The sequence below is a fragment of the Triticum aestivum genome, chromosome 4D (genome assembly GCF_018294505.1).
Source record: "Triticum aestivum cultivar Chinese Spring chromosome 4D, IWGSC CS RefSeq v2.1, whole genome shotgun sequence".
NCBI lineage: Eukaryota > Viridiplantae > Streptophyta > Magnoliopsida > Poales > Poaceae > Triticum > Triticum aestivum.
The window spans coordinates 119,582,586-119,605,206 of NC_057805.1; the positions used below are offsets into that span (position 1 = coordinate 119,582,586).

The 22,621-nt window shown below is 44.8% G+C and overlaps 1 protein-coding gene across 2 annotated transcripts; it reads right to left on the reverse strand.

The window, feature by feature from the left end:
* Window positions 1–18,008: 18,008 nt before the first annotated feature.
* Window positions 18,009–21,310, reverse strand: LOC123096702 (uncharacterized). Of its 2 annotated transcripts, none has more exons than XM_044518458.1 (9): window positions 21,082–21,310; window positions 20,856–20,942; window positions 19,974–20,112; window positions 19,671–19,872; window positions 19,402–19,530; window positions 19,259–19,308; window positions 19,084–19,181; window positions 18,721–19,008; window positions 18,009–18,624 (listed from the first exon to the last, which is right to left on the reverse strand). In XM_044518458.1, exons 2-9 carry the CDS (start codon window positions 20,895–20,897, stop codon window positions 18,142–18,144), a joined length of 1,431 nt encoding a protein of 476 aa, XP_044374393.1. In that variant the 5' UTR covers window positions 20,898–20,942; window positions 21,082–21,310; the 3' UTR covers window positions 18,009–18,141. The 2 variants fall into 2 exon arrangements, with proteins under 2 accessions (XP_044374393.1, XP_044374394.1); XM_044518459.1 differs by having other exon boundaries at window positions 21,053–21,277.
* Window positions 21,311–22,621: the final 1,311 nt, after the last annotated feature.

A 22,621-nucleotide genomic window follows, 5' to 3' on the forward strand; every position in this document is an offset into this window, starting at 1 on the left:
CACTACAGGTATCTCCGAAAGTGTCTGTTGGGTTGGCTCGGATCGAGACTGGGATTTGTCACTCCGTATGACGGAGAGGTATCTCTGGGCCCACTCGGTATTGCATCATCATAATGAGCTCAATGTGACTAAGTAGTTAGTCACGGGATCATGCATTACGGAACGAGTAAAGTGACTTGCCGGTAACGAGATTGAACGAGGTATTGGGATACCGACGATCGAATCTCGGGCAAGTAACGTACCGATTGACAAAGGGAATTGTATACGGGATTGCTTGAATCCTCGACATCGTGGTTCATCCGATGAGATCATCGTGGAACATGTGGGAGCCAACATGGGTATCCAGATCCCGCTGTTGGTTATTGGCTAGAGAGGTGTCTCGGTCATGTCTGCATGATTCCCGAACCCGTAGGGTCTACACACTTAAGGTTCGATGACGCTAGGGTTATAAGGAAGGTTTGTATGTGATTACCGAATGTTGTTCGGAGTCCCGGATGAGATCCCGGACGTCACGAGGAGTTCCGGAATGGTCCGGAGGTAAAGATTTATATATGGGAAGTCACCATACGGTCACCGGAAATATTCGGGGGTATACCGGTATTGTACCGGGACCACCGGAGGGGTTCCGGGGGTCCACCGGGAGGGTCCACCTGCCCCGGAGGGCCTTATGGGCTGTAGGTGGAAGGGAACCAGCCCTTAGTGGGCTGGGCGCCAACCCCCTAGGGCCCATGCGCCTAGGGTTTGGGGGAAACCCTAAAGGGGGGCGCCCCCCCCTTGCTTGGGGGGCAAGCCACCTCCCCCTTGGCCGCCGCCCCCCCTCTAGATCCCATCTAGAGGGGCCGGCCCCCTTCCCCTTCTCCCTATAAATAGAGGGGTGAGGGGAGGGCTGCAGCACCACATCCAAGGCGCAGCCCCTCCCCTCCCCAACACCTCTCCTCCTCCGCGTGTGCTTGGCGAAGCCCTGCCGGAGAACTGTCACTCCACCACCACCACGCCGTCGTGCTGCTGTTGGAGCCTTCTTCCTCAACCTCTCCCTCCTCCTTGCTGGATCAAGGCGTGGGAGACGTCACCGCTCCGTACGTGTGTTGAACGCGGAGGTGCCGTCCGTTCGGCGCTTGGATCATCGGTGATTTGGATCACGACGAGTACGACTCCATCAACCCCGTTCTCTTGAACGCTTCCGCTCGCGATCTACAAGGGTATGTAGATGCACTCCTCCCCTCTCGTTGCTAGTAAACTCCATAGATTGATCTTGGTGATGCGTAGAAAATTTTAATTTCTGCTACGATCCCCAACAGTGGCATCATGAGCTAGGTCTATGCGTAGTTTCTATGCACGAGTAGAACACAAGTTGTTGTGGGCGTTGATTTTGTCAATTTACTTGCCGTTACTAGTCTTATCTTGATTCGGCGGCATCGTGGGATGAAGCGGCCCGGACCGACCTTACACGTACGCTTACGTGAGACAGGTTCCACCGACTGACATGCACTAGTTGCATAAGGTGGCTAGCGGGTGTCTGTCTCTCCCACTTTAGTCGGATCGGATTCGATGAAAAGGGTCCTTATGAAGGGTAAATAGAAATTGGCATATCACGTTGTGGTTTTGGCGTAGGTAAGAATCGTTCTTGCTAGAAACCTATAGCAGCCACGTAAAAGTTTGCAACAACAATTAGAGGACGTCTAACTTGTTTTTGCAGCAAGTGTCATGTGATGTGATATGGCCAGAAGGATGTGATGAATGATATATGTGATGTATGAGATTGATCATGTTCTTGTAATAGGAATCACGACTTGCATGTCGATGAGTATGACAACCGGCAGGAGCCTAGGAGTTGTCTTAATTTATTTATGACCTGCGTGTCAACTGAAACGTCATGTAATTACTTTACTTTATTGCTAACCGTTAGCCATAGTAGTAGAAGTAATAATTGGCGAGACAACTTCATGAAGACACGATGATGGAGATCATGATGATGGAGATCATGGTGTCATGCCGGTGACGATGATGAACATGGCGCCCCGAAGATGGAGATCAAAAGGAGCAAAATGATATTGGCCATATCATGTCACTATTTGATTGCATGTGATGTTTATCATGTTTTACATCTTATTTGCTTAGAACGACGGTAGCATAAATAAGATGATCCCTCGCTAAAATTTCAAGAAAGTGTTCCCCCTAACTGTGCACCGTTGCGAAGGTTCGTTGTTCCGAAGCACCACGTGATGATCGGGTGTGATAGGTTCTAACGTTCGCATACAACGGGTGTAAGCCAGATTTACACACGCAATACACTTAGGTTGACTTGACGAGCCTAGCATGTACAGACATGGCCTCGGAACACAAGAGACCGAAAGGTCGAACATGAGTCGTATAGCAGATACGATCAACATGAAGATGTTCACCGATGATGACTAGTCCGTCTCACGTGATGATCGGACACGGCCTAGTTGACTCGGATCATGTATCACTTAGATGACTAGAGGGATGTCTGTCTGAGTGGGAGTTCGTTAATAATTTGATTAGATGAACTTAATTATCATGAACTTAGTCTAAAAACCTTTACAATATGTCTTGTAGATCAAATGGCCCACGCTAATGTTGCCCTCAACTTCAACGCGTTCCTAGAGAAAACCAAGCTGAAAGACGATGGTAGCAACTACACGGACTGGGTCCGTAACCTGAGGATTATCCTCATAGCTGCCAAGAAAGCATATGTCCTTGAAGCACCGCTAGGTGATGCACCTGTTTTCCCAGCAACTCAAGACGTTCTGAACGCCTGGCAGTCACGTAGTGATGATTACTCCCTGGTTCAGTGCGGCATGCTTTACAGCTTAGAACCGGGGCTCCAAAAGCGTTTTGAGCAGCACGGAGCATATGAGATGTTCCAAGAGCTGAAAATGGTTTTCCAAGCTCATGCCCGGGTCGAGAGATATGAAGTCTCCGACAAGTTCTACAGTTGTAAGATGGAGGAGAATAGTTCCGTCAGCGAACACATACTCAAAATGTCTGGGTTGCACAACCGCTTGTCTCAGCTGGGAGTTAATCTCCCGGATGACGCGGTCGTTGACAGAATCCTTCAGTCGCTCCCACCTAGCTACAAGAGCTTTGTGATGAACTTCAATATGCAGGGGATGGAAAAGACCATTCCTGAGGTATATTCAATGCTGAAATCAGCGGAGGTGGAGATCAAAAAGGAACATCAAGTGTTGATGGTGAATAAAACCACTAAGTTCAAGAAAGGCAAGGGTAAGAAGAACTTCAAGAAAGACGGCAAGGGAGTTGCCGCGCCCGGTAAGCAAGCTGCCGGGAAGAAGACAAAGAATGGACCCAAGCCTGAGACTGAGTGCTTTTATTGCAAGGGAAACGGTCACTGGAAGCGGAACTGCCCCAAGTACTTAGCGGATAAGAAGGCCGGCAATACCAAAGGTATATGTGATATACATGTTATAGATGTGTACCTAACCAGCGCTCGTAGTAGCTCCTGGGTATTTGATACCGGTGCGGTTGCTCATATTTGTAACTCAAAGCAGGAGCTGCGGAATAAGCGGAGACTGGCGAAGGACGAGGTGACGATGCGCGTCGGGAATGGTTCCAAGGTCGATGTGATCGCCGTCGGCACGCTACCTCTACATTTACCTACGGGACTAGTTTTAAACCTCAATAATTGTTATTTAGTGCCAGCTTTGAGCATGAACATTGTATCTGGATCTCGTTTAATGCGAGATGGCTACTCATTTAAATCCGAGAATAATGGTTGTTCTATTTATATGAGAGATATGTTTTATGGTCATGCCCCGCTGGTCAATGGTTTATTCTTAATGAATCTCGAACGTGATGTTACACATATTCATAGTGTGAATGCCAAGAAATGTAAGGTTGATAATGATAGTCCCACATACTTGTGGCACTGCCGCCTTGGTCACATTGGTGTCAAACGCATGAAGAAACTCCATGCAGATGGACTTTTGGAGTCTCTTGATTATGAATCATTTGACACGTGCGAACCATGCCTCATGGGCAAAATGACCAAGACTCCGTTCTCCGGAACAGTGGAGCGAGCAACCAACTTATTGGAAATCATACATACTGATGTGTGCGGTCCAATGAGCGTTGAGGCTCGCGGTGGCTATCGTTATGTTCTCACCCTCACTGATGACTTGAGTAGATATGGGTATGTCTACTTAATGAAACACAAGTCTGAGACCTTTGAAAAGTTCAAGGAATTTCAGAGTGAGGTTGAGAATCAACGTGACAGGAAAATAAAGTTCTTACGATCAGATCGTGGAGGGGAATATTTGAGTCACGAATTTGGCACACACTTAAGGAAATGTGGAATTGTTTCACAACTCACGCCGCCTGGAACACCTCAGCGTAATGGTGTGTCCGAACGTCGTAATCGCACTCTATTGGATATGGTGCGATCTATGATGTCTCTTACCGATCTACCGCTATCATTCTGGGGTTATGCTTTAGAGACTGCCGCATTCACTTTAAATAGGGCTCCGTCGAAATCCGTTGAGACGACACCGTATGAATTATGGTTTGGAAAGAAACCTAAGCTGTCGTTTCTTAAAGTTTGGGGATGCGATGCTTATGTCAAGAAACTTCAACCTGAAAAGCTCGAACCCAAGTCGGAAAAATGCGTCTTCATAGGATACCCTAAGGAAACCATTGGGTATACCTTCTACCTCAGATCCGAAGGCAAGATCTTCGTTGCCAAGAACGGGTCCTTTCTGGAGAAAGAGTTTCTCTCGAAAGAAGTAAGTGGGAGGAAAGTGGAACTTGATGAGATGACCCCTCTCGAACCAGAAAGTAGCGCAGCACAAGAAAATGTTTCTGTGGTGCCTGCACCGACTAGAGAGGAAGTTAATGATGACGATCATGATCAAGTTACCACTGAACTTCGTAGGTCCACAAGGACACGTTCCGCACCAGAGTGGTACGGCAACCCTGTCCTGGAAATCATGTTGTTGGACAACGGTGAACCTTCGAACTATGAAGAAGCAATGGCGGGTCCAGATTCCAACAAATGGCTTGAAGCCATGCAATCCGAGATAGGATCCATGTATGAAAACAAAGTGTGGACTTTGACAGACTTGCCCGATGATCGGCGAGCGATAGAAAATAAATGGATCTTTAAGAAGAAGACGGACGCGGATGGAAATGTTACCATCTATAAAGCTCGACTTGTCGCTAAGGGTTATCGACAAGTTCAAGGAGTTGACTACGATGAGACCTTCTCACCCGTAGCGAAGCTGAAGTCCGTCCGAATCATGTTAGCAATTGCCGCATTCTACGATTATGAAATATGGCAAATGGACGTCAAAACGGCATTCCTTAACGGCTTCCTTAAGGAAGAATTGTATATGATGCAGCCGGAAGGTTTTGTCGATCCTAAGAATGCTGACAAAGTATGCAAGCTCCAGCGCTCAATCTATGGGCTGGTGCAGGCATCTCGGAGTTGGAACATTCGCTTTGATGAGATGATCAAAGCGTTTGGGTTTACACAGACTTATGGAGAAGCCTGTGTTTACAAGAAAGTGAGTGGGAGCTCTGTAGCATTTCTCATATTATATGTGGATGACATACTATTGATGGGAAATGATATAGAATTCTTGGAAAGTATAAAGGCCTACTTGAATAAGTGTTTTTCAATGAAGGACCTTGGAGAAGCTGCTTACATATTAGGCATCAAGATCTATAGAGATAGATCGAGACGCCTCATAGGTCTTTCACAAAGCACATACCTTGACAAGATATTGAAGAAGTTCAATATGGATCAGTCCAAGAAGGGGTTCTTGCCTGTATTGCAAGGTGTGAGATTGAGCACGGCTCAATGCCCGACCACGGCAGAAGATAGAGAAAAGATGAGTGTCGTCCCCTATGCCTCGGCCATAGGGTCTATTATGTATGCCATGTTGTGTACCAGACCTGATGTAAACCTTGCCGTAAGTTTGGTAGGAAGGTACCAAAGTAATCCCGGCATGGAACACTGGACAGCGGTCAAGAACATCCTGAAGTACCTGAAAAGGACTAAGGATATGTTTCTCGTTTATGGAGGTGACGAAGAGCTCGTCGTAAAGGGTTACGTCGATGCTAGCTTCGACACAGATCTGGATGACTCTAAGTCACAAACCGGATACGTGTATATTTTGAATGGTGGGGCAGTCAGCTGGTGCAGTTGCAAGCAAAGCGTCGTGGCGGGATCTACATGTGAAGCGGAGTACATGGCAGCCTCGGAGGCAGCACATGAAGCAATCTGGATGAAGGAGTTCATTGCCGACCTAGGAGTTATTCCCAATGCATCGGGGCCGATGACTCTCTTCTGTGACAACACTGGAGCTATTGCCCTTGCCAAGGAGCCCAGGTTTCACAAGAAGACCAGGCACATCAAGCGTCGCTTCAACTCCATTCGTGAAAATGTTCAAAATGGAGACATAGATATTTGTAAAGTACATACGGATTTGAATGTCGCAGATCCGTTGACTAAACCTCTTCCACGGGCAAAACATGATCAACACCAGAACTCTATGGGTGTACGATTCATCACAATGTAACTAGATTATTGACTCTAGTGCAAGTGGGAGACTGTTGGAAATATGCCCTAGAGGCAATAATAAAATGGTTATTATTATATTTCCTTGTTCATGATAATTGTCTATTGTTCATGCTATAATTGTGTTATCCGGAAATCGTAATACATGTGTGAACACATAGACCATAACATGTCCCTAGTGAGCCTCTAGTTGACTAGCTCGTTGATCAATAGATGGTTACGGTTTCCTGACCATGGACATTGGATGTCATTGATAACGGGATCACATCATTAGGAGAATGATGTGATGGACAAGACCCAATCCTAAGCATAGCACTAGATCGTGTAGTTCGTTTGCTGAAGCTTTTCTAATGTCAAGTATCATTTCCTTAGACCATGAGATCGTGCAACTCCCGGATACCGTAGGAATGCTTTGGGTGTACCAAACGTCACAACGTAACTGGGTGGCTATAAAGGTGCACTACAGGTATCTCCGAAAGTGTCTGTTGGGTTGGCTCGGATCGAGACTGGGATTTGTCACTCCGTATGACGGAGAGGTATCTCTGGGCCCACTCGGTATTGCATCATCATAATGAGCTCAATGTGACTAAGTAGTTAGTCACGGGATCATGCATTACGGAACGAGTAAAGTGACTTGCCGGTAACGAGATTGAACGAGGTATTGGGATACCGACGATCGAATCTCGGGCAAGTAACGTACCGATTGACAAAGGGAATTGTATACGGGATTGCTTGAATCCTCGACATCGTGGTTCATCCGATGAGATCATCGTGGAACATGTGGGAGCCAACATGGGTATCCAGATCCCGCTGTTGGTTATTGGCTAGAGAGGTGTCTCGGTCATGTCTGCATGATTCCCGAACCCGTAGGGTCTACACACTTAAGGTTCGATGACGCTAGGGTTATAAGGAAGGTTTGTATGTGATTACCGAATGTTGTTCGGAGTCCCGGATGAGATCCCGGACGTCACGAGGAGTTCCGGAATGGTCCGGAGGTAAAGATTTATATATGGGAAGTCACCATACGGTCACCGGAAATATTCGGGGGGTATACCGGTATTGTACCGGGACCACCGGAGGGGTTCCGGGGGTCCACCGGGAGGGTCCACCTGCCCCGGAGGGCCTTATGGGCTGTAGGTGGAAGGGAACCAGCCCTTAGTGGGCTGGGCGCCAACCCCCTAGGGCCCATGCGCCTAGGGTTTGGGGGAAACCCTAAAGGGGGGCGCCTCCCCTTGCTTGCGGGGCAAGCCACCTCCCCCTTGGCCGCCGCCCCCCCTCTAGATCCCATCTAGAGGGGCCGTCCCCCTTCCCCCTTCTGCCTATAAATAGAGGGGTGAGGGGAGGGCTGCAGCACCACATCCAAGGCGCAGCCCCTCCCCTCCCCAACACCTCTCCTCCTCCGCGTGTGCTTGGCGAAGCCCTGCCGGAGAACTGTCACTCCACCACCACCACGCCGTCGTGCTGCTGTTGGAGCCTTCTTCCTCAACCTCTCCCTCCTCCTTGCTGGATCAAGGCGTGGGAGACGTCACCGCTCCGTACGTGTGTTGAACGAGGAGGTGCCGTCCGTTCGGCGCTTGGATCATCGGTGATTTGGATCACGACGAGTACGACTCCATCAACCCCGTTCTCTTGAACGCTTCCGCTCGCGATCTACAAGGGTATGTAGATGCACTCCTTCCCTCTCGTTGCTAGTAAACTCCATAGATTGATCTTGGTGATGCGTAGAAAATTTTAATTTCTGCTACGATCCCCAACAGCTGCTATTAAATATCTGATGGAAAATAAAGATGCTAAACCTAGACTTATTAGATGGGTTCTCTTGCTACAATAATTTGATTTGCATATTGTTGATAGAAAGGGAGCTGAGAACCCCGTCGCAGACAACTTGTCTAGGTTAGAAAATGTTCTTGATGACCCACTACCTATTGATGATAGCTTTCCTAATGAGAAATTAAATGTCATAAATGCCTCTCGTACTACTCCATGGTATGCTGATTATGCTAATTATATTGTTGCTAAATTTATACCACCTAGTTTCACATACCAGCAAAAGAAAAAGTTTTTCTATGATTTGAGACATTACTTTTGGGATGACCCATATCTTTATAAAGAAGGAGTGGATGGTGTTATTAGACGTTGTGTACCTGAGCATGAACAGGAACAAATCCTACGCAAGTGTCACTCCAAGGCTTATGGAGGGCACCACACTGGAGATAGAACTGCACATAAGGTATTGCAATCTGGTTTTTATTGGCCTACTCTCTTCAAGGATGCCCGTAAGTTTGTCTTATCTTGTGATGAATGCCAAAGAATTGGTAACATTAGTAGACGTCAAGAAGTGCCTATGAATTATTCACTTGTTATTGAACCATTTGATGTTTGGGGCTTTGATTATATGGGACCTTTTCCTGCCTCTAATGGATATACACATATTTTAGTTGCAGTTGATTACGTTACTAAGTGGGTAGAAGCTATTCCAACTAGTAGTGTTGATCATAACACTTCTATTAAAATGCTTAAAGAAGTTATTTTTCCGAGGTTTGGAGTCCCTAGATATTTAATGACTGGTGGTGGTTCACATTTTATTCATGGTGCTTTCCGTAAATGCTTGCTAAATATGATGTTAATCATAGAATTGCATCTCCTTATCACCCACAGTCTAGTGGTCAAGTAGAATTGAGTAATAGAGAGCTCAAATTAATTTTGCAAAAGACTATTAATAGATCTAGAAAGAATTGGTCCAAGAAACTTGATGATGCATTATGGGCCTACAGAACTGCATATAAAAATCCTATGGGTATGTCTCCGTATAAAATGGTTTATGGAAAAGCATGTCACTTACCTCTCGAACTAGAACATAAGGCATATTGGGCTATTAAAGAGCTCAACTATGATTTCAAGCTTGCCGGTGAGAAGAGGTTATTTGACATTAGCCACTTGATGAGTGGAGAACCCAAGCTTATGAAAATGCCAAGTTGTTTAAAGGAAAAGTTAAAAGATGGCATGACAAAAGGATACAAAAGCGTGCGTTTAATGTAGGTGATTATGTATTGCTATACAACTCTCGTTTAAGATTTTTTGCAGGAAAACTTCTCTCTAAATGGGAAGGCCCTTACGTTATTGAGGAGGTCTATCGTTCCGGTGCCATAAAAATTAACAACTTCGAAGGCACAAATCTGAAGGTGGTAAACGGTCAAAGAATCAAATATTATATCTCAGGTAATCCTATAAATGTTGAAACCAACATTATTGAAACCGTAACCCCGGAGGAATACATAAGGGACACTTTCCGGAACGTTTCAGACTCCGAAAAGGAATAGGTATGTGGTACGGTAAGCAAACCGACTCCAAAACAATTTTTATGGCAATATTTCTCTGTTTTGGAATATTTAGAAAAATAGAAAAATAAGAAGCAGTCCGGGAAGGACACGAGGGCTCCACGAGGGTGGAGGGCGCGCCCTACCCTACTGGGCGCGCCCCCCTACCTCGTGGAGCCCTCGTGTCCTCTCCGGACTCCGTTTTCTTGCACGATACGTATTTTGGTCGGTAAAAATTCATTATATAATCTCCCGAAGGTTTTGACTCCCGTATCACGCAAATATCCTCTGTTCCTGTTTCGAGCTATTTTTCTGACAGATCTAGATTATCATGACGTCTCCAAGTGCCCCCAAGGACAAGTTCTTCGAGAAGGTCATCAACCCTTACCTCACGGAGGTGCTGCGACACCCTCAAACCATTGAGTTGCGTGATGGGTTGCTGCAGATCCGCGATGTTGAGGGACCGAAGGGGACCGAAGGGGACCGAAAGCATGGAGACAAGGCCCGAAGCAATGGAGCAACAAGTTTTCAAGTGCCAAGGGATGGTGGAACGTGGACTCAACTCCAACCACATGATGATCGCGGAGTTCACCAACAACCACAAGCTGGATGCTGACAACATCGGGGAGACCATCTTCAAGCTTCACGAGATGATCGAGCACCTTCAAGCCCAAATCTATGACCTGCCAAACCAAAACTGTGAGTATGAATATAGATTCAAAAGGATGAGTCTGGCTGCAGATTTGAGGATCCCGGAGACTCGATCATCCTTCTATGATGGTGAGCCTATGCCTTGGAAGATGGACGATAAGCCCGCATCATCAACAACACCGCCACCTTCTTCATCAGCAAAGGAGACATAATCACATGGGTATGGGCACTCCCCTTGGCAACTGCCAAGCTTAGGGGAGATGCCCCGGTATCGTATCACCATCACACTCCCATCTTTATCGTTTTTTTTCTTAGTTCGATCCCATTAGTGGTATCTTGATCTAGTAGAATAAAGTTTTGGTATGATCTAGTTTTGAGTTTTGCTTAATGATGTCTCTATGTAATCGAGTCCGTGAGCTATATAATAAAGATTAGTGTTGAGTCAAGGGCTTGATTATCTTGCCATGATCTTGAGTGAATAAAAGAAAAGAGAAAATAATAAAAAGAAACAAAGAGATCATATTGATCTTGTCGAGAGTAATGACTTCACATAGAAAGAGTATGATGATTAAAAATTGTTGAGAGTTGACAAGCATAGCTTTGATCATCGTTGCAATTAATAGGAAGTAATAAAGAAAGAGAGGTTTCACATCTAGATGTACTATCATAGACATCTTTTATGATTGGGAGCACTCATTAAAATATGACATGCTAAAGAGTTGATGTTGGACAAGGAAGACAACGTAATGGGTTATGTTTTCTTATATCTGAGATAAAGTATATTGTCATGGATCATCCAACATGTTGAGCTTGCCTTTCCCCCTCATGCCATTCTTAGCACCAAGTAGAGATACTACTTGTGCTTCCAAAAACCCTTAAACCAGTTTTGCCATGAGAGTCCACCATATCTACCTATGGATTGAGTAAGATCCTTCAAGTAAGTTGTCATCGGTGCAAGCAATAAAAATTGCTCTCTAAATATGTATGATTGATTGGTGTGGAAGAAATAAGCTTTATACGATCTTGTGATGTGGAAGAAATAAAAGCGACGGACTGCATAATAAAGATTCATATCACAAGGGGCAATATAAAGTGACGTTCTTTCGCATTAAGATTTTGTGCATCCAACCCTGAAAGCGCATGGCAACCTCTGCGTCCCTCTACGAAGGGCCTATCTTTTATTATTATCTTCTACCTTATGCAAGAGTCATGGTGATCTTCACCTTTCCTTTTTACATTTTATCCTTTGGCAAGCACAGGGTGTTGGAAAGATCCTGATACATATATCTAATTGGATAGGGTTAGCATGAATTATTATTGTTGACATTACCCTTGAGGTAAAAGCTTGGGAGGCGAAACTATAAGCCCCTATCTTTCTCTGTGTCCGATTAAAACTCTGTAACCACAAGTATTGCGTGAGTGTTAGCAATTATGAAAGACTAAGTGATAGTTGAGTATGTGGACTTGCTATAAAGCTCTGACATAGACTCTTTCTGATGTTATGATAAATTGCAATTGCTTCAATGACTGAGATTATAGTTTGTTAGTTCTCAATAAAGTTTCTGATTCATACTTGGCATTGTGAATAGATTATTACTTGAGCATAAGAAATCATATGACAATATCCATTTATGTTGCTGTTATGAGAATAATCATGATGCCCTCATTTCCGTATTTTATTTTATCGAAACCTCTACCTCTAAACATGTGGACGTATTTATCGTTATCAGCTTCCGCTTGAGGACAAGCGAGGTCTAAGCTTGGGGGAGTTGATACGTCCATTTTGCATCATGCTTTTATATCGATATTTATTGCATTATGGGCTGTTATTATACGTTATGTCACAATCCTTATGCCTATTCTCTCTTATTTTACAAGGTTTACATAAGGAGGGAGAATGCCGGCAGCTGGAATTCTGGGCTGGAAAAGGAGCAAATATTAGAGACATATTCTGCACAACTCCAAAAGTCCTGAAACTCCACGAAAGTTATTTTTGGAAATAATAAAAAATATTGAGCGGAAGAAGTACGTCAGAGGGGGTCCCGCCTGGCCACGAGGGTGGGGGCGTGCCCTACCCCCCAGGGCGCGCCCCCCTGCCTCGTGGGCCCCCTGTTGGCTCTCCGGTGGCCATCTTCTGCTGTATGAAGTCTTTCGTCAAGAAAAAAAACCATAAGCAACCTTTCGGGACGAGACTCCGCCGCCACGAGGCGGAACCTTGGCGGAACCAATCTAGGGCTCCGGCAGAGTTGTTCTGCCGGGGACACTTCCCTCCAGGAGGGGGAAATCATCGCCATCGTCATCACCAACGCTCCTCTCATCGGGAGAGGGCAATCTCCATCAACATCTTCACCAGCACCTCCTCTCAAAACCCTAGTTCATCTCTTGTATCCAATTCTTGTCTCCAAGTCCGGGATTGGTACTAGTAGGTTGCTAGTAGTGTTGATTACTCCTTGTAGTTGATGCTAGTTGGTTTATTTGGTGGAAGATCATATGTTCAGATCCTATATGCATATTAATACCCCTCTAATTATGAACATGAATATGCTTTGTGAGTAGTTACGTTTGTTCCTGAGGACATGGGATAAGTCTTGCTATTAGTAGTCATGTGAATTTGGTATTCGTTCGATATTTTGATGAGATGTATGTTGTCTAGCCTCTAGTGGTGTTATATGAACGTCGACTACATAACACTTCACCATTATTTGGGCCTAGAGGAAGGCATTGGGAAGTAATAAGTAGATGATGGGTTGCTACAGTGACAGAAGCTTAAACCCTAGTTTATCCGTTGCTTCGTAAGGGGCTGATTTGGATCCATATGTTTCATGCTATGGTTAGGTTTACCTTAATACTTTTGTTGTAGTTGCGGATGCTTGCAATAGAGGTTAATCATAAGTGGGATGCTTGTTCAAGTAAGAACAGCACCCAAGCACCGGTCCACCCACATATCAAATTATCAAAGTACCAAACGCGAATCATATGAACGTGATGAAAACTAGCTTGACGATAATTCCCATGTGTCCTCGGGAGCGCTTTTCTCTATTAAGAGTTTGTCCAGGCTTGTCCTTTGCTACAAAAAGGATTGGGCCACCTTGCTGCACTTTATTTACTTTTGTTACTTGTTGCTCGTTATAAATTATCCTATCACAAAACTATCTGTTACCACTTATTTCAGTACCTGCAGAGAATACCTTGCTGAAAACCGCTTATCATTTCCTTCTGCTCCTCGTTGGGTGCGACACTCTTACTTATCGAAAGGACTACGATAGATCCCCTATACTTGTGGGTCATCAACCTGTAGTACACCTTTATAGCCACCCAGTTACGTTGTGACATTTGATACACCCAAAGCACTCCTACGGTATCCGGGAGTTTCACAATCTCATGGTCTAAGGAAATGATACTTGACATTAGAAAAGCTCTAGCAAACGAACTACACGATCTTGTGCTATGCTTAGGATTGGGTCTTGTCCATCACATCATTTTCCTAATGATGTGATCCCGTTATCAACGACATCCAATGTCCATGGTCAGGAAACCATAACCATCTATCGATCAACGAGCTAGTCAACTAGAGGCTTACTAGGGACATGTTGTGGTCTATGTATTCACACATGTATTACGGTTTCCGGTTAATACAATTATAGCATGAACAATAGACAATTATCATGAACAAGGAAATATAATAATAACCATTTTATTATTGCCTCTAGGGCATATTTCCAACAGCATCACCCTTTCCTCTTCAAGGGAAAATCCAACACATGCTCAAGAAGTAGCAGCGGCCGCTAGAGCCAGCGCTCCGCGGCGCGCAAAGACTCGCGATTACAGTGCTGTAAACGGTTTTAGCGCGCCGCGCGATGCGCGGCTGTTGGAGATGCTCTTAGAAGTTACAACTACTCAAAAATGCCATTGTTTTGTGAGATGCTTGCTCAAAATGCCATTAGATATCTAAATAATGTCACATTTCATTAGATGTTTGCTTAAGAATGCCATTAGACATCGTTATTGTCAGGTCAAACCCGTTGACCATGTTATATCACAGAAAATACCCCTAAACCCACATGTCAACTCTTTCTATCTCATAATGACAAGTGTTGGCCCCACTTGTCAGGAGTAAGCAAGAGAATAATTTTAGAAGAAAATAAGAACGTCATTGGGATCAGGTGGGACCCACACTTAATTGTAGTGTGATAGTGGAAGAGCTGACATGTTGGTCCATAGGTATTTATGTCACTATAACATGGCAAACGAGATTTGAGCCGACAGTAATTGTGTCCACTGGCATTTTTGAGCATGCACCTAAAGAAGCGATGACATTTTTGAGTAGTTGAAATTTCTAGTGGCAATACTGAATAGTGTCACACAACTAGTGGCATAAGTTGATAAAACCCTATAATGATAGACAAGACTTGGCCAACAAGCCGGTAAATCTATTCAAACTCTAATATTATCTCTAAACTGACTGGACTCTTTCCTAAAAAATGCTTAATCAACTAGGACCCTAAATTGTTGGGCTAGTCCACATAATAGTATCCATATTTTAAGATGAGCACTACTCGTAGTTCATGCAATGACATGCTTGTATTGTTGTAAGTGAGCCATTACAATTTTTCAGTCCATCACATGATTGTATTGGCGTAATAGATGGTACTCATGTGACTTCTAGAGTGTCGAGGTCACAAGCTGCAACATAAAGAGGAAGAAAACACTACACAAGCCAGAATGTGCTTGCTGTTGTTGATTTCGATCTGAAGTTCACATATGTGTTAGCAGATTGGGAAGGATCAAGCCATGATGCTAACATTATTGCTGAAATCATGGCTTGAACTGATGGGATCAATATCCCCGACAGTAAGTTCTACCTAGGAGATGTTGGATATGCATGTCCTTCTGGGTTCTTTTACCCTTCATGAAAACCAGGTACCATCTCGACTGCAGAGGAATTATTCAATTTCAGACACTCTGCCTTAGAGTTACAGTTGAGATGGCATTTGGTGCTTTGAAGAATAGATTTAAGGTCCTTGATGAGAAGGCATTCCACCATTTCTCCATCCAAGTAAGGTTTGTTCTAGCATGTTGCATTCTGCATAATTGAATATTAGAACAGGGTTACGACGAGCTTGTGTCGAAGGAGGAGGACGCGGCGGTTGATGATGACCACGACTTTGACCAGGGTGTGGAGGGACATGACAATGAATCTTAAAAGAGCAAAGAGTTGGAGTGGGCTGAGGCAATGTGGGACAACAAAGGCAACATAGAGATCAGAAAACATTCCACCCTTTATTCACTTAGCAAGACCCAACAGAGCCACATATGCAAATAGCCCAAAAACGACGCAGGTAACTAAACATGCCTATCGAAATTGAAAGGATATAATTCATATAGAAAAATGTTTGGAGCAGAGAAATTTTGGAGGAAGAGTCTTACCACATGTTTCTTTTCTTTGACGTCTCCGATTCCTATATTCTTCTTGGAGAAAATTTGCAAAACAAAGCATCATGTTTGCGCATGAGTTTGCTAAAATCCATCGAAACACTGCTCAACAAAGGCAACGGTCTACAAAAACCATCAATTTTTTGTAATTTTTTTTGCAAGAAACACTGCTCAACTAGTCGCGTTTTGACACCGAATATGACCGATGAGGCCCATCGTCAGTGTTGATGTGGCACCAAGTCTTCATACCACTTGATAGGAACGTTAAGTTGAGGAAGGGCCCACCTGTCATTGCCCATTCGCATTTGCATTTTGTTAAGCACCTCATGTGCATCGACCGTTTCATGCTCTCTACCACGCACAACACGACATCGTGGAGGTTGCCGACCGCCGACACCTGCACCCCGCGTTCGCCCCGCACATCAGCACTGGGCCCCATCGGTCAGATTCTATGTCAATACGCGGTCAGCCAAGCAGTTAGTGCTTCTAGAAAACAAATTACTCAAAGATGGTGGTTTTTAGAAACTGTTAGCATTTCAACGGTTTTCGAAGAACTCACGTGCAATTGTGATGGTTTTATGCAATTTACTCCTTGTGTGATGTCCAAACAACAGTTTTTGAGTTTTTTTTTTTTTTTTGCGGTTTTAGTTCCTGTAGGAATCCTTGATGCACGACATCTCAATTCTTGCGTTTCCATACATATGTTCCAAAGGAAGCGTCCCTAATTTCCTGTCCTGACAGCAATCGTATGATACAAACCACGTATATCCAAGAATTCAGTTACTTTTATCGCAAAAAAAATGGAATTCAGTTACTTGGACAAATCTAATGTGCAGATTGCACATGTTGACGTGTACTGATTATCATCATTTCCCATTTTCTGACGCTTTATGAGCAATTGGGCTTACAGAAGGAAGCACGTAATGAGAGATATCTGGGGCTTCCGGTCCACGTTGGTCAGTCAGGAACTAATATGTTTGGGTACATTAAAGATCGTATTTGGGAACGCATTCAGGGGTGGATGGAAAAGCTGCTGTTAAAGATTAATAGCATGATTGACAGATATTTCTGGGCTCAACAGGAAAATGAGAACAAGGTTCATTGGATTAGTTGGGAGAAGCTTACACTGTCAAAGGATAAAGGACAAAGGATCTTCATTCATTCAACTTGGCCATGCTAGCTAAACAGGGTTGACGATTATTGACCACCCCATCTTCCCTGTGTGCATGGGTGTTACGGGCCAAATACTATCTGCACAGCGATGTGTTGCAGGCACAGCCAAAGGAAGGAATCTCGTATACATGGAGAAGCATTTTGAAAGGTGTGGAATTGTTAAAGGAGTGATTAAGAGTAGGAGATGGATCATCGATACAAATTTGGACATGTCCATGGGTCCCTTGTAAGTAGGAAGACGACCAACCAATTACACCGAAGGGTCTTTCCATCCCGCGAAAGGTAGATGAATTGCTTGATCCATACACTGGCGTGCCGAGCCAATTCTTTTGCTGGCTTCTAGAATAGGCTAGGATGTCCCCTACCCATTCTAGAAGCCCAATCAAATTTATTTATTTTAGAAGCCTACTAATTAAGACTTGACTAATAAGCTCCTAAAAAATCATTTTTGGTTGGGCTTCTAGAAGCCTAAAATTGCCACCAAAAGAACTAGCCTATGCCATTCAAGCTGCTCAAGGGTGGTGAATGACCATTACCGAGACAAATGCTATGGAGCTCAAGAAGGCCATCAGGTAGACCGACTTGGACCTGGCACCAGTGGGTCTTTATTTGAGAAATAAAAACTGTTCTTAATATACATTTTTCTGTCTTTTAAGGTGACATTTTGTCCCAAAACTTGTAATATACATTTTTCTGTCTTTAAGGTGACATTTTGTCCCAGAACTTGTAATAAGGTTGTGTATGCCTTAGCGGCGTTCGGTTCGAAGATGGACGTCGAGCCCCAAGCCGTATGGCCGGGTGGCGCTCCCACCTTTGTCCGAGACTTGGTGGCCAGCGACATTGCTGTGCACGTTGGTTAATGGAATAAAGATATTCCATGTCAAAAAACCAGAAGTATATGCATAAAGATCAGCTTCGGCAAGGTTACCAGAAGCAGTTTCAACGTCGACCAACAACCACCTAGTCAATCTATAGTTACACAAATCTGTCAGCACAGCTCCAACGTTTTCCCTATTCGTCTTTCATGGCCGTCTGATGCCTCCTTCTCTGTGCAACCTCCACAAGCAGAGTCAGCAGAGCTTCGCATACCTGCGACGTGTTCGCCTGATCCCCGGGCTCCTCATTCATCGAGGAATACACCATCCACGCATGGTCCAGCTTCCGCTCTGGTCGGACCGCCACCGATCCGGGAACTTCAGCATCCTTCCTCGTCACAAGACCGTCACTCTTCTCACCATACCTCGCCACCAGCAGCTGCGAGCATGCTGCCAAGGCAGCTGAAAGTGGCATTACAACCGGAATCCTCGCAGGATTGCCGTCAGCGGCAACCGGGAGCTCCACATGCGCGACATGAGAGAGGGCTGTCAGCACACTTGGGGTGATGCTTGCCTCCGTGTGGAATGATACAATTGGCACCTCGGGGGGCAATGGGTGCTGCGCCAGGAATTCTTTCCTCCTTTCATATGTCAGATCTTCTAGTGCCTGCAGATCACCCTGGAGAAACCCAAATGATTATGAAATTAAATTTGGTGTCATCCACTGTGTAAGCTGGCATGGTAATGATTGCAATGATCAATTCACAGAAAATACCTTAAGGACTTTTGAAACCAAAATCTCCATAAGCTTGCGTAGCATGACATAGTCACCAAGCTGCCCCTCTCTCAGGATATCAGAAGCAACTGGGCTTCCTCCATAGGGGCTTTGAGCTAGTACCAAACCTGCAACCTTGTCTTTCAGTTGTGGCCAGTAGAGTGACAGAGCTGCTGCCGCATCTACACCACCCTTGCTGTGACCGAGAAGTAGCACACGTTTCCTTGATCCCCAGTATATTTCTTCAATGTATTCCTTTATCTCCCTTGCGTTTTTACTTACTGAAGACTGAAGGACACCTTTAGTATCACTTGATGAAAATAATATATCAAGAGAAGAACACAAACTAATATAGGTAAGTACCTCACTGTGAATCTTGGCAATGTGACAAACCAGACCCATTTTGGAGAAGTATGCTTTTGTCTTCACAAAGTAAAGTGGCCCGTGGTTACTAAATAAACCTGTAAAAGCAGAAGAACATGTGTAACCACAAAAGTTCCATAAATTGTTTTCAGTACCGACATAGCATCAGACTAACCTGGAACTAACAAATACACCACCGCATCAGGTAGCTTGTGCTCATTTTTTCTGGAGAGGAGTAAAATAAATACATAAGATAGTTACGAAAAGCATTCTTTACATATTGTAAAAACTGAGATTCAGTGTTTTATTTTCACTGACCTCACGGAGTCAAGTATCTCCAAAAATCTGGTCGTCCCATCCTCAGCTGCAGGTAAGCCTTGAGTGCGCTGAAGCCATCCGATATCATCTGCTGAACCACGTACAGTTTTCCGAGCACGATCTACGAGACTGCATATAGACATATAAAGAATCCACCATTATATTCTAATTCCAATTTAATCTAAAAATAATAAGAAAACACTGCTGGTTTAAATGAAAAATAGATATAGTTGAAAAGTATAATACACAAATGACAGAGCAATCTCTACCCTTGAAATAGTGAAGCTCCATTCTGAAAAACACGAAAAGGTGCCATCTGCCCTGAGATGTCCGAGATTTCTTGAGAGGAACTTATTACACTGGGAGACAAGCTACTGCCATCCAACTCTGCAGAAGAAGTCTGAAGAGCAGGCCTGCCAGAAGTTGAGACCGGTGGAAGTATTGCTAGTTCTTGGCCTTCCTCCGGTATTCCTGTAATAGAGAGTAAAGATAATGAAGGGGTTCAACCAGATTTATGACATGAATAAAAAAAATCTTACGGCATAATCGTCAGTCAAAACAAGAAATCTAACCTGTGTAACCAGGCACCGGGAGGCACTGGGTAAAATACGAAGCTATTTGGGCAAGATTAGACGCAGCTTGGTTTAATGCTGGGACAGAGGGAAAGAGTTCTGAATCTTCAGCCCTATAGACTGATTGGCTATCGTCAACCTAGATATTGTGATTTATCAGTAACTATTTTGTTAGCAAAAGGAAGTGATAAAACAAAAAAACAAAAAATGACCACAGGGGCCTTTAGCCAGCATACTGCAGGTAACGGATACGTAAGTAACAACCCTGTCCTGGCACTAAGGTTAAGTAAGCCAAATCACTTGGCAACTTGGCTTGGTGGGTTTTTGTGGACGTTAATTGCACGACGCAGCAAGCAAGTTGGGTTCAGAATACTGCAGGAATTGCCATTTAATCATTCGCGTTGGATAAAATGGCTACACGAGTAGCAGACCAATTTCCTTGTGAAAGGAATGTCAACTCTCGACTTGAATAGGCTCAATTCAATTCCTTTCACCTAGTGACGGGCATGCTTATATTTCTGCAGATTTATATAATTAAAAAAACATAGAAGTGTTGCTGCAATGTGGTAAAGTTGATGGACCAAACCCTTCCTTCCGAATTAAACTTGAAAATGTATATGAAGAAGACCAGTAGTACGGAGGAAGGATAAGGATAATAAGGGGTTGAAAAGTTCAGGTTTATTATGGCAGGCAGCAAACAAGGCAAACAGACAGCTATGACTGCTGCCTGCTTCATTCCTACCATGACAAGAAAAAACTGCAGTACCAAATTCCTAACCCAGCCAGGTAATATCTGAACATAGAAATATTCAAGGCATAGGAAGGTGGGTAGTAACAGCAAGAGGAAAACAAGTAGAGATCAAGATGAACACGCATACGTACCGACGCGGAAGTAGAAGGCTCTCCCTGTGCTGAGGGCTCCATGCTGGACCGATGGATCCGCTAGTCCCAGATATTAGTCCTAACGCGCTGGAAGAATACGGATTGAGAGGACCACGAACGATAAAAGTTAAGAGGAATGAATGAATTAGGAACGAAACAAAACAATCTCGATTCGATCGGCTGACAGACGGACTGACCAAAGGAAACGGGAATCGGAACCACGAACCGGTGGATCCAGGAGGCGGCGGCTCGGCTGTCTTCTCCAGCGGGGGTGAGGTGGGGGTGTGGCGGCGGGAGAGGAGAAATTCCGTTTCGTGGGGAGGCAGGAGGGGACGGGACGGTAGTCGGTTTCTGCGGCAAGAAGTTGGTGGGAGCCTGGGAGGGAGGGAGAAGACGACTCCCCCACGGACACGCGGCGCACCAGCAGCCCCAGTTCACCCGTGACTTCACCTCGACTACCCTAGGGGCGTGTTTGGTTACATTGCCGATTCAGCCTGGCCCGGCGATTCTGGCTCTATTGAGCCGGTTTGAGGAGATGCAGGCAAAAAACCCTAGATGCATATAGTTTGGTTACCTGCATGCCCCTAGTTGCATGAGACAAACATTTTTGACCCAGCGATTCGCATTGCATTAGGTGCACATATGACATGGTGTTTGGTTGCAACCTGCATAAGGTGTTATCGCCACTTCTATCTAGTGGTGACCTTACCACACACAATCTGAACATAGTGCCAGCTAGTTAAACAAATGACAGTTCAGCCTAACTACAATCAAATGACAGATCAAATTATTAAGAGCCATTGGCTAAATAGGGGATAGTTCATCGGTGTTGCTGCTTCATCTTCCTCTTCTGCTGCTGCTGCTTCTTCTTCCTCTTCTTCTGTGCTTCTGCTGCTGTTTCTTCTTCCTCTTCTTCAAATCCTGCACTGACCTCTGTTAAGCCACATTGCCTCTGCCCACTCCAACCTTTTGTTCTTCCAACCGTCATTGTCAAATGCCTCCACACCATGGCCAGAGCTAACAACATCGTCAGGCTCGACCTCTTCCTCCTCAGGCACGTGTTCATCAAAGCCCCACTGGAGGATCCAGTTATGCAGAATGCAACAAGTAAGAACTAGCTTAACTTGAGTGGGGTATGGGTGGAATGGCTTCTGATCCAGGATCTTAAACCTATTCTTCAGAGCTCCAAATGCCCTCTCAACAGTTACTCTAAGGCTGGAGTGTTTGAGATTAAATAGCTCCTGTGCAATCCTAGGAAAGTTCCTACCAGAGAACTCGTTGAGATGGTACCTTGTTTTTCTGAAGGGTGGAAGAACACCCGGCCGACATGCATAGCCAGCATCTCCAAGGTAGAACTTGCCGTCGGGGATGTTGATCCCATCAGGTCGACTCATGCTGTCAGTGAGAATGTTTGCATCATGCGCTGACCCCTCCCAGCCAGCCAGCACATATGTGAACTTCAGATCAAAGTCAACAGCAGCAAGCACATTCTGGCTTGTGTAGTGCTTCCTCCCCCTGTATGCTGCAGACTGTGACCTAGGAACTCTGGCAGTGACATGAGTACCATCTATTGCCCCAATGCAGTCCTGAAAATGGCATCACTAGCCTGTGTTAGTGCTGAACTTGAACAATACAAGCATATCAAGCCATGAAAAGTGTATATTGTCAATGCTCACCTTGAAGTATGGATACCATCTTGGGCTTCTGCGAATCTTGGGTGGAGTCTGGCCAGATGGTCTCCTGATCATCTCTCCTCTAAGCTCCCC

Bases quoted from the DNA above. Each gene is read 5' to 3' on its own strand.
- LOC123096702 (XM_044518458.1), bottom strand. From the start codon at position 20,897: ATGGAGCCCTCAGCACAGGGAGAGCCTTCTACTTCCGCGTCG. The intron at 19,531-19,670 runs GTAGAGATTGCT...GTCTATATGCAG, and splicing joins GGAGCTTCACTATTTCAAGG to TCTCGTAGATCGTGCTCGGA. The intron at 19,009-19,083 runs GTACTTACCTAT...GGTGTCCTTCAG, and splicing joins TTGCCAAGATTCACAGTGAG to TCTTCAGTAAGTAAAAACGC.